This window comes from Tenrec ecaudatus, chromosome 16 (assembly GCF_050624435.1).
Source record: "Tenrec ecaudatus isolate mTenEca1 chromosome 16, mTenEca1.hap1, whole genome shotgun sequence".
In the NCBI taxonomy this organism is placed as follows: domain Eukaryota; kingdom Metazoa; phylum Chordata; class Mammalia; order Afrosoricida; family Tenrecidae; genus Tenrec; species Tenrec ecaudatus.
In genome coordinates this window covers 41,458,061-41,470,641 of record NC_134545.1, presented here as the reverse complement: position 1 = coordinate 41,470,641, position 12,581 = coordinate 41,458,061, and the positions used below count along the sequence as shown (strand labels likewise).

Sequence of the window (12,581 nt, the reverse complement as noted above, 5' to 3'; positions counted from 1 at the left end):
AAAAATGGCTGAGCTTTGTTGAGTCCAAATTAATTCTCAAGATGGGATTTACTTGAGTATGTTGTATTTGAGATTATTGAGTTTATCTTCTTTCTTTAGGAGTGATAAATAGTGAAAGAACCATCAAAATAAACCAATGCCATCACTAGTCTAGGCAGTACCTGGGCAATACATATTATTAATGCGATTGGCTGCCAACTGAAATGTAGGAGGTTGGAGCCCACACAAAGCTTCCTCAGAAGAAATGCCCACTGATCTACTTCTGAAAGATCAGTCATCGAGAAGCCAGTGGAGCAGTTCTACTCTGACAAACTGGAGGTTGCCTTGAGTCAGAGCTGACTCAACAGCAATTGGTTATGACTAGTCCAAGTGTGGGATGCTTTCAGGGGCCCAGTGAAATGATAATGTGACGATTAGTGGTATTTCATGTATATCATTCGGATTTAAGAACTGTCTTTTGGCCAGTCTAGGAAGCATGTCCCCATACCATGGACTCAGACCCTCTATCCCAAGATGACGTAAAAGCAGAAGCCAACTCCTCTTCCTTACCTTGACTCTTGCAAGATCATGTGGATTGAGGACTGAACCCTGATAAAATTCCACCTGAGTAAAATGTCGCTTGAACAGAGCTTCAAGCTCCAGGTTAGGAGAAATGCTGTGTGGGGAGAGAGGAAGGATCTGTTAACAAAATGGACTCAACTATGCCCGCCTCCATGGCCTCCCTTCACTAATTTCCACAGTGAAAACCTGGAAGGAGCATTCATCTTCCGACTTGTTCCCCTTCTTGCCATAAATACAACTCTCACAGTCCAGAGCGCCCAGGATAGATGAACAGAAAACCAGTGGCCATGACCTTTGCAGATTCTGCATCCTAGAACAAGCTGGATGCCTTACATTTGGAATAGAGAAACTGAGACTGTGGCATCAATCTCAGATTGATCAAAGATGTTCCAAAGAAAACCATCCCTTTGTGTGACCGTTTGCTTTAAAAGTGGTGTCTCCCCTGCTTCTCCTCTTTACAGACGTTTCATTCCCCACGACTTTGCTCCGAAAGATCACCTGTGAGAGGCCACAGGCAAGCTTGTCTTTCTCTGTGATTCTCTTGCACATACTTGATGCACACCTCTGGTGTGCCAAATATGTGCACTCATTGTGAGCAGGGAGTCAGACGGGGTGGTGCTTCCTTCTGTTGTTTGTAGGGTTGCCATGAGTCAGAACCAACTTGATGGCACCAACAACGACGACAAGTATCAGGTCATAGGTTCAATGCTCGGCTGCCAACTGCAAGGTTGGCAGTTAGCACCTGCCACATACTCTACAGAAGAATAATCAGAGATGGCAGTTGGAGTCCATACAGGTGACAGCCTTGGAAACCCCGTGGAGCAGATCTGCTCGGTCCTACCTGGTCACGAGGAGTTGAAATCAACTCCATGGCAATATTTTTTAATTTGTCAAGTGCTAAGTCAACTGATTCAGAGGGCACTGAACGTGCACTCACTTCCACCGAACTCCAGCCAGCCCAGGCAGGGGCAGTCTCCCTTCAGGACTTTTCTAGGAGTGTCCTTGAAGGAGATCACCATTCTGGGGTGGCGGGGGGTTCGCTTAGCTGTGAGTCATCCCCTGAATGCCATGGTTAAAAGGCCCTGGAAGCTTTTCTGTCTAACATAATATAGGTAGCACATCATGGGCCTCTTCCTGCTCCAGAAGACCGGACTCTGACTGTGATGTTCTGATTTGCCACGTCTTGCATTTGTGACCGTTCCCTTTGTCTTCTTGTATTCTTCCCAAAGCTCTGCATCTCCACAAACACCCGGACACCATTATGGCCTCGTACTAATATCTCCTAATTACGGATGACCTCTCTTTGGCTTTGTCCTGTTTAAGATTTAATAAGTGCTCTCATTAAATTATTTTAAAATTGCACAAGATGGATTACATAGTTAGTAGTAAAAACACACTCACATTTTTGTACGTACACTTAGTAGCAGACTCTGCTCTAAGTACTTGGCAATTACTTAAGTCTCAAAACAATCCTACAGCAATGATCGTCATTAACCGACAGCTTCCAAAGGTTAATTCATGGGGATATCTACTACAAACCTGACCTCAGGCTATGCCAGGAACCCAGGTGAACCCAGTCACTGAGCCACAAGCAACCAGTTTCTTCACAAGAAAGCAGTGGAGACTAGAAAACCAGCTGCCCAAACAAACCCATCCAGTCTTCCAGTCTATTCCAGGTCGCACTTCTTTCTCACATCGGCCCTCATAACCAGCATTGATCTCTCCCTGATACCAAGCCGAAAAGCAATTTTTTTTCACTTAAATTGACCGAAGCACTCATGGGAGGACGTTAGTGTTTGTTGTTGGGTGCCAACAAGTGATTTCTGACCCCTAGTGACCCTATGCACACCACAACACAGCATTGGCGAGGCCGACTCCGTCCTCACAACTGTTTGGATGCTTGCGCTCACTGTTGCAGCCACTGGGTCGATCCAGCTCCTTGAAGGCCTTCCTCTTTGGGCTGCTCCCCCATTCTACCAAGCGTGATGTCCTTTTCAGGGAACTGGCCTCTCCTGACAACCTCTTCAAAGGTTATAAGACACAGGCTTGCCAACCTTGCCTCTAAAGAGCACTTTGGCTGTACGTCTCCCAAGACAAATCGGGTTGTCTTTTTAACAGTTGATGGTACTTTCCATAATCTTCTCCAGCACCACCATTCAAAAGACGTCATTCTTCTGTGGTCTTCTTTATTCGATGAGGCAACGGAAAATACCACGGATTGGATCTGGCACACTTTAGTACTCAAAGGAGCATTCGTGCTTTCAATATTCTAAAGAGGTCGTGTGCAGAATACTTACCTAATGCAACTTGTCGTTCTGATCTCTTGACTCCTGCTTCCATGAGCATTGATTGTGGATCTAAGTAAGACAAAAGCCTTGACAACGTCAAATTTTTCTCCACTGATCATTATATTATCTATTGATCCAGTTTGAGTAATTTGGTCTTCTTTACATTGAGTTTTAATCCACACTGAAGGCTTCAATCTTTCATCTTCATCAATAAGTGCTTCAGTTCCTCCTTATGTTCAGCAAGCAAGGTTGTGTCATCTGGATATCACAGGTTGTTAATAAACCTTCCTCCAATCCTGATGCTACATTATTCTTCATATAATCCAGCTTCTCTGATTACTTGCTCAGCGTATATATTGATTAATATGATGGCAGGATACAACCCTATCGCACCCTTCTCCTGATTTAAAACCATGCCGCATTCCCTTGTTCTGTTTGCACAACCGCTTCGTGACCCAAATAATAGTTCCTCATGAGCACAATGATGTGTTCTGAAATTCCCATTCTTCGCAAGACAACCCATAGTTTGTTGTGATCCACATGTCTGATATCTTGGCATGGCCAATGAAACCCGAGTAAACACCTATCTGGTATTCTCTGCTTTGAGTCAAGATCCATCTGACATCAGCCACAATATCCGATGTTCCATGTCCTCTTCTGAATGCAGCCTGAACCTCTGCTGTAATAGTTGTTGGATGATATTCAGCCGAATGTTACTTGCGTGTGGTATGAATGATATTGTTTATAATTTGAGCTTTCTCTTGGGTCACCTCTATTTAGAAGGGGTGCCACTATGGTTTGCTTCCTGTTAGTTGATCAAGTAGCTGGCTTTCAAATCCCATGGCATAGAGGAGCAAGTGCCTCCAGTGTTTCCGTTGGTATTCCATCAGTTGCTGGCGCCTTCTTTTTAACTAATGCCTTCAGGACAGCTTGAAATTTTTACTTCAGCACCATTGGTGCTTGCTCATATTCTGTCTCCGGCAACAGTAGAACGTTGACAGTTCTTTTGCTACAGCGACTCCGTGCATTCTTTCCATCTTCTTTTGACGCTTGCTGAATCTTTCAATAGTTTGCCCTCAAAAAATTGTCCATAGAACCTTCCAATATTGCAACTCGAGGCTTGAGATTTTTCTTGAGTTCTTTCTGTTTAAGATAGTCTGAGTGTGTTCTTCCTTTCTGGTTTTTGGTTCTTCCTTTTGAGCAAAGGCCTTCCTCTAGGTCTTTGCACAGTTCATTATAATATTTGCCTTTGTCTTCCCCAGCTGTCCTTTAAATTTTTCTAGTCAGCTCCTTGACTTCATTATTTTTTCCATTTGCTTTAGCTACTCTTTACTTTCTTTCCTGTCTTCCCAGGACCTTAATCTTCCTTCATTAGTGATGTTGGTGTGCTCCCACAACTCATCAGGTCTTCTCTCATTAATGTTTATGTAGAGAATCCATCCTTGGGATATTCTTGAAATTCAAGTCAGAGAAACTCAAAGTTGTATTTTGGCTCTCATGGCCTAGTTTTAATTTTTTTTCACCTTGAATGTGAACTTACATATGAGTAATGGATGGTCTATTTCACAGAGAGTCCCTGGCCTGGGTTTAGGTGTTGATATTAGGCTTTTCTAGCATCTCTTCCCATGGATGTAGTCAATTTGATGTCCGTGTGTTCTGATCTGGAGAAGTCCAGGTGTATAGTCAACTTTTGTGTGGTTGAAAAAAGGATATTTATTATGAACAAGATGTTGGTTTTACAAAATTCTATAATGCAATCTCCATCTTCCATTCTATTACCAAGACCATATTGACAATTGCCAATAATTATCAAATTCTTTGTTTTCTGTATCACTAGCTTTTGTGGTTGGTGCATAAATTCAAATACTTGTATTGATTGGGTTTCCTTGAAAGCAAATATAAATAATTCAATCACAGACCGCACCGTATTTCAAAATTGATTGTAAAACATCCTTTCTGTCAACGAATGCGACACCATTCCTCTTGATTGTATTATTTCCAGCAGACTAAGTCATATAATTTCTGATACAAAATGACCAATAACCATCCATTTCAGTAGGATAGCAATCTTTATATGTTCCGTTTCATGTGGGACGACTTCCAGTATTCCTAGATTCATACTTCTCACATTGGAAGCTCTGGCCATTCGCAGATTTTTGCAGTTGTTTCTCTTTATCTTGAGTCCTGCACCATCCGCAAATGATGATCCCAAAGGCTCTACTCCCACAGGCTTTGCCCAACTATGTCACCATGGTTGACCCCACTCCAAGATCAGCTCCTCCTCATTCAAATTTTGAGTGACCTCCAACTTGAAATATGATTGTTTTATAATTTGAGCTTTCGTCTAGCACCATCGCTGACAATGTTCTGTTTCTATTCATTCACCCTTTAGTATCTGACCATATTTTTGAGATTTGTATAAGGTTCTCAGCAGCTACTTCCTCCAAAGTGGCCAACCCATTACTTCTTCATTGTCTGTTCATATGCTGGAAGCCCTGCTGAAACCTCTTCACTTTGTGTGACCTTGGTGGCATTTGAAACACCAGTGACATGGATGCCAGCATCACAGTATCACACAAGCCACCACAAGATGACAAACTTGGCTAATACAAGGTCTTAAATACTCCTCTAATTAAGCACATGCTTCATATGTTCCCATCGTAAATTCCCCTACATATATGGGGGTAGAACCTACATATACTTCTCTTATAATTTCCAAAATGTTCTGCAGAGATAGGCACTATTGCTGATGGCCAGTGGTGACGTATTGAACTGGACATGGGGGTACCATACTTTGGTCTAAATATGTGGAAGTCAGTGCTAAGAAAAAAAATTAAGAAATTAATTCTCAAACAAGGTGGCAAATCAGAAGTCTGGGAAGCCCCTAATTCCAGGGCATTCTGTGAACAGCTTTGAGAAGAAAAGGTCATATAGAACAAGAAATTTGCATAGAAGTTAACCCAGGATTCTAATTTTCAGGATTGAGCTCAAAGCAGTTAACACCATGTAGAGCCAGCACCACCATGTGAATTTTGCCTTTATAACACTGCACCAAGTTTGGCCTCATGATAACCCACCTCTGTAAGAGAAGATAATATTGTCTACGCCAAGATGTTTGAGTTCCCAAATGCTTCACTCATTCAGCACAGCACCCTGACACATAGCTAATAACCTCAAGTACCTTGGGTGTTATCTGTAAGATGAAGGTAAGACTTACCTCCTACATTAGTCATGCTGCCTAATATACTTTAATCTCTTACAATAATATCTAACATTTATTGAACAATTCAGGTCTCCGCTGCACAGTTTATATAGATTAATTTACTTCATTCTCATAACAACCCAACAAGTTAGCAACCATTAATATCTCTCCATTTTATGGATGTAGAAACTAGTGTCAGGGGGTTATGTACCTTGTTCAGTCAAGATTCAAACTAAGTTATCTGAGTCCTGACTATGTACACTTACACCCTTTGCTAATGAAATACACATAGCTCCTTATACTGGAGACTTCTAGAAATGGAAGTTGTTGTTACAACTTTACATATTGTTCCCTCTTCAGTATGTATCTGATTTGTTCAATATCTCATTCCCACATCCTCAAATCGCCCACACACAGCTAATCATCTCTTGCGGTCAGAAGCTGCATCCACCTGGATCAAATGACAGACCTAAGCTGTGCAGGGATTGAAATGATGTCTATAGTCAATAATGAACCTCAAAAGTATTTCTTCCAGAGAGGAATGCAGGCTCTCAGTCTCAGAATTGCCTCCCCAGAGGCACTCTCTTCTCCTCATTTGGCTAGTGGTTGCTTTCATTTTCACTAGTTCTAGATTCTTCTCTCCAACCATGTCAGGGTAGCTTACTCATGAAAGGGTAGCTTACTCAAGTCTGTCCTGCCCCGCAATGCTGCCACCGTCATTCTCACCCCTATGGACAATCCTCTGAAGGGCATATGATTGAGTTGAGGGCTTGTAAACACCAAGAGCCTCTTACTTGTGAAGAAAGACAATCTCCACATTGACGTCATCCCGATCCTTGTGCAGAAAGTCCTTCAGGAAATTGGAAACACTCTCCAGAGTGATGTGTCCACAGACCACAATGTGCCTGCATGGAAAAGACCAGGTTAAATCCACTGGGGCCATTGGTGCCTCAGCACCCCACCCTCTGGCAAGACAGAACATGCAGCAACAGCAGCAGCAGAGGAAGCAGCCATCCCCTCCCTTGGCCTCTAAAATTCCCACCTTCCATTCTGCAGAGGGCTGTTAGGCAAAGCAGGAGGGCTAGCAGGTGCTTAGCTACTCCTAGACAGAAAAGGCATATGGCTCCTCACCTGATGCTGCACAAAATCTTATTAAAAGCCTAACCATTTGGCCAAGTGGTTTTATGCATTTAACAATAAGTGACATTATGCCTGTACTTAAATGCTGCATTATCAAGCCCCTTGCAGATTCATATCTCTCCCTTTCTGCCCAGAGTGTCCTCCCGGGAGATTTACTGTATGAGTCTTGGTTTATGACATAGAGCTTATCAGGTAATGAGATAACAAATCTTGCTGAAATGATGATTTTGTGTGTAAGAGAGCAGACTTTTATCAGGGTGGCTAATGCGCAGCTTGACACATTATAGGCTCTGCTGGCCATAAGCAGTAAAAAGAAAATTTTGCATTTTTCTGCCATAACTCCTCTGACAATGGGGCCAACACTTTACAGTAAGTGAGCATTACTCAGGGCTAAATGCGATGCCTATGGAATTGGCGAACAGGCGGGAAGTCTACGCATCCCCAAAGGGCTACTTCCTTAGGGTGCCCAGGATTTCCAAGATGGGAGGAAGTCAGGAAGGCATGAATCAATTACTTTGTTCTAGAGTAGTGTGGGCTTCTAATTTTAGAGATGGTTATTCGGTGTTCCCTGAGAATATGAGAACTTGTTCCAGAATAGCATCAGTCCCTCCAATATTTGAGACCAATCTGGCATTTTCTCTGTGCCGCTTCTGTGCCCACTTGCTTATATTTGCTACATAATTCAGACTAACCCCTTTGGTGCAAGTTAGCCCCAAGACCAAGGCAGGGACTGAATGTTGATTATGAAACTCGCTGGCTTCTTATGGAGGGGCTTAGTGCAGGTCTCTAGCTCACTCACGCTGATAGTGACAGGGGTGGAATACTTGGCTGGTCTTAGAAGCATGGGCAGGTGGTGCATATGGAGTTTGGTAATTTGCTGGGTAAAATGTAGAATGGCCAGGTCTCCTGTACTTCCTAATTGCTTCACGCACATCCCAACCAGGCAGAGTGCTCATTGGCTGGAGGCAGTCCTTAATAGGAGACAGCGATGATTGCTTATGCAAGGTTCCATTAGGTGCCATTAGAAGAGCCTGCCCTTTTGTTGTAATTTGGTGCTTGACTAAGTGTGTGTGAATGATGCAGGACACTCATTGGAGAAAGGATAATCATGCAGAACAAAGAGTGAATCAATAATATGCACAGTGCAGTTAATAATATCACCATTATGGACTGTTATTATTACAGAGGTGCAGTTAGCGATCAGGCAAGCGGAGGCCATCGTGGGGAAGCGGGAATCTCAGTGAACTCCTTCAGACGATGCATTTCAGCATGACCGTTACTCTCTAGCCTATACCTGCAAGGTTTAGGGCACATGCGTAACTTCCCATCTGTGTTTTCAGCGTGAAACCTACATGACTGTGACTCTGTCTCTCCTTTATGGACGTGACATACATCGTATATCAGAATACACAATAAAAACTGAACACATAGGTTATAGACCCACTTGTCATGTCATATATTAAAATGTTTCTTGGGGTGTGTGTACACTTTTGGACAAAATGAAATGTAACTGAATTTGCATGTACTGAATAAAACTTCTGATTCTTAGTTTGCTTAGTGTTCTCACACAGTGATTCAAAAACAAGCTCTCCCTCTGGACACAACCACTCTACACCCCACAACAGGGCTGCTTGGCATAATCCTAATGTCTTCTAACCACAAACTTTAGAGATTGAGATCAAGGTGAAGATGCATCCTGCTAATAGTCATCCTAATAGGACACACATACAGTCAGGTTTCTTCCTGTTCACTAGATGTCAGAGGGTGCCAGCTCCGATACCTGGCTCTGCCACCCAAGCTGTGGCAAAGCTGGACTAGTGACTTTTCCCCATTCAATGGAGAAGGAGACGGAGTGTTGAGACCACCCTGCCAATCTCATGCTATTGTACCAGGCATTGCAAAGGTCCAAGTTTTGGATCAGAATAAGCTTGCTTATTATTCAAAGCTGAACTCAAATCAATGACTGGGAAAGGGCTCAATATTCATCCTTTCCATCTCGTATGCAAAGAAGTAAATGGGTATCTTTTGACATTCCCTCTTGCTCTTCTGAAATCCTTCATCCATGGAAAGATGTGCGAGACGTGAAAGAACAGGAGATCAGCCCCCCTTCTCTCTGACCCTGAATCAAAAGCTCAGCCAGCTGATTTATTTTTATTAGAAAGAATCCAGCTTCTCTTGGCTGAAAATGTGCTGGGTACAATAAAGCATATTCCAATGTAATCAATAATATCCCTACGTCTTTAGTTTTCAGTTCTCTAAAGTAGACAAATGCTGGCAAGAAATCAGAAAAAGGAAAAAAAAAATATATATATATATATATATATACATTTTTCTCATTTGGTGCTAGTTATCCAATGCTACTCTAGACAACTGAAAATATATCTTTTAGCTATAGCATGATTTCTGGGGTGGAGATGAGTCTTTATCAAAAAGGAAGGGGTGTGTGAAACCTTCCTTCAACCTAATTGGCATTTTTACTCTGAAAAAGAGAGATTGATTGAAAGCAGATTGCCTTTTTTGCCCAAGAAGAGTTATTAGAGACATCATCATGGCAAGCTTGGAGAACCCATATTGTTCCAATCTGTCCTATATCTGATTTGAAGATTTACGGCCTTCCCCTTTTGTGCCAATACTCATTTCCCTCCATTTTGTGGCCCACACAGTGAAAGTGATCAAGGAGCCCACATACTGGACATGTTTGAATACAGTTAGAATTGATTGATGGGGAGCGGTTGCCCCTCCCTCCGCATCTGCATTAGATCTGCTTCCGCCAGCTAGTGTTTGGGAAAGCGGCCTTGGATAAACATCAGAGATAGATGGCGAGAGAAGAAAAGTTATTTCTCCAAAGTGTTTTCAGGGATTTTGAAAATTCCAGTGAAGTAGTTTGGAGAGAGATATTATTGAATAGAGAAGTAGAATTCATTGTAACTTTAATTATTGAAAAATATCCTAAGATTGAGAGCTAGTTATGCACCCTTAGAAGCAACATGATGTCTGTTCATACCACATGGTCAGAGGAATGCCATAGGGATCCCCATTCAGAAATGTCTCTGTGAGGCTCTATGATGCCCACAAGTCTTCCAAATGAGATTCACATTCCCAAAGGCCTGGTGTTAAGGATTCAAAATCAATTCTGATGCTAAATAGTCTTGGGGTATTTCCCAAATTCGAAATGTTATAACTAAAAAGTCGGTGGCCTGAAAGTGTTGGATTAGCACCTGACTCATGAGGTTCATTTAAGAATTATTTAAGTTGATTTATCTAAATGGATTAATTAATTTAAATAATGAATAAATACTTCTCTATTTAATGGAGGATCCAGTAAAAGGTCTAGCTTATGGGTACTGGTGGGAACAATGCAACAAATGTAAATCACTGTTTAACAGATACATGGTCTGATATAATCTCACAAATTTTCTTTGGTTTTCAACTTTTTATTGTGAATGAACTGGGGTTGACATTCAAATCATCATTTTTTATTTTTGCAAATTATCAAACCACCTAATAGCCAGCCTTGACCCCTACTTTTTCCTCTTCTTCCTCTTGTAGAACATTTTCTCCTTAGCTAACACCTATCTATCCTCTATCCATGTTCTCCCTCTCTTCTCGTCCCCTCCCACCCTTGGTAGTCATCAAAGTCTATTTCCTTTGGTATGAAAGCCTTTATCTTGATTTTTTTCCTTTACAATGATCTCATAAAATAGTCATCCTTTGTGTTTGACTAACTTCCCTCAGCATCAAGTCCTCTGAGTCCACCCATGCAATGCAGCGTCTCCCAGTTTAATCGTTATTCTTTAAAGCTATGTAGTATTCCATTGAGGAGTCCTGATAGTGTGGTGGGTTGTGCATTGGGCTGCTGACAAAGAGAGGCAAGCTCTGAAACCTCAAGCTCCTCTACTGGAGAAAGGTGTGGCTTTCTACCCCTGTAAAGAGGTACTCTCAGAAACCCCAAAAGAGAGTTCTTCTCGGCCCTATAGGGTTACTATGAGTTGGAATCAACTTGATGGCAGCGAGGTTCTTTGTTTCTTGTTTTCGTGTGTGAATATTCTTGTCTGTTGTCACCTGATTTTCACACAGTGTAGTCTCCTCTATGTATCTTTGCAGAAATCTCCCTGAACCTCCATTGTTTAGGTCACATGTTCAACTTTTCACAGCCAAGTAAATGTGACATGCCCAGGATGCAATCTACACCTCTGATTTTAAATTTCAGTTGATGGTGATACAGGGGAAAGAACATTGGGCAAAACAAACAAAAGCCATTGGGTCAATTCTAACTCCTCGGACCCCAGTGTGTGCCAGAGTAGAATTAGGCCTCAGACAGTTTCAATGCTGATTTTTTTTTAAGTAGATTGCCAGGTTCTTCTTTTGAGGTGCCTCTGGGGAGATTCAAACTGCCAACCTTTTGGTAATCAGCCAAGTGTTTTAACCACCTGCATACTCAGGGACATGGAAAGCATATAGGCTTGAAGATTTCTGTTTCTGTGTCTCCATGGCAGAGAAGGCTTGGGTCAATATGAGGTCCCTATGGATACATTGTGAAGGAGCATGGGAGAGTCCTCGGTTGGGCAGGAGAGAGGTTTAGTTTGGGTGTAGGGGGAAAGGATGATGAACTTCACTTCAAGCAGTATCACTAGATTCTGGCTGTGCTGGGTCAGTCAGGACAGAAGACTCAAGATAACAATGAGTAAGTGATAGGCATAAGCTAAAGTCTCACTGGTGAAACATACTAATCCAAAATTGTAACGTAGGCCACACCATTTATAGTCGACCAAGGAGATGCGAAGTCCTGAAAACTACCATTGTATATACTATTTCCCAGCACAGGATTTTCCCAGGAGCATGAGGGATCCAGAGTAACAAAGATCCAAATGATCCATTAACAATGGAGGGCTTGCTTAGGTAAGCTATGAAGATAGCTAACTGTTGCTACAAGACAAAATAGGCTCAATGGCAGTGAATTGGTTCAGATTTTTTTGAAATCACAGCCAATCTTAATAACCAATTCTATAGGGCTTGACCACATGGTTTACTTTAGATGGACAAAAATATAAATCAATATCCATTTCTGAACTGATAAAGTTTTTCTTTTAGTTTTGTTTAGTTCTGTGAACAATTCTTAGACAATACTATACAAATTAATTTTAATAGCTAGATTTAAAAATAGATTGCTCATGCACAAGGACGCATCTTGAACACCAAAATCATAGCAGCTGGCATTTCCTAGGAAGAAATGAAAGTCAGGAATTTCTACTATGAGATGGTAGAATCTGGTTGTGGGTCATGGGCCCATAAGCAGGGGCTACATTCAACAAGTAGTGCAAATGGTTAAAGCTTTTTAATACCAATTGAAAACTTGGAGTTCACCTAGAGGTTCTCCTGAAAAAAAAAAA

General features: G+C 41.9%; 1 protein-coding gene across 4 annotated transcripts in view; it reads right to left on the bottom strand.

Annotated features, from left to right (window-relative positions):
- Positions 1–12,581, bottom strand: part of KCNMA1 (potassium calcium-activated channel subfamily M alpha 1) — a 992,499-nt gene that overhangs the window by 277,430 nt on the left and 702,488 nt on the right. For all 4 annotated transcript variants that reach the window (XM_075533803.1, XM_075533804.1, XM_075533802.1 and 1 more), the window contains exons 10-11: positions 6,846–6,956; positions 550–655 (exon numbers count right to left, since the gene is read on the bottom strand). In XM_075533803.1, coding sequence (XP_075389918.1) covers positions 550–655; positions 6,846–6,956 — 217 coding nt within the window. The remainder of the gene's footprint in view (positions 1–549; positions 656–6,845; positions 6,957–12,581) is intronic.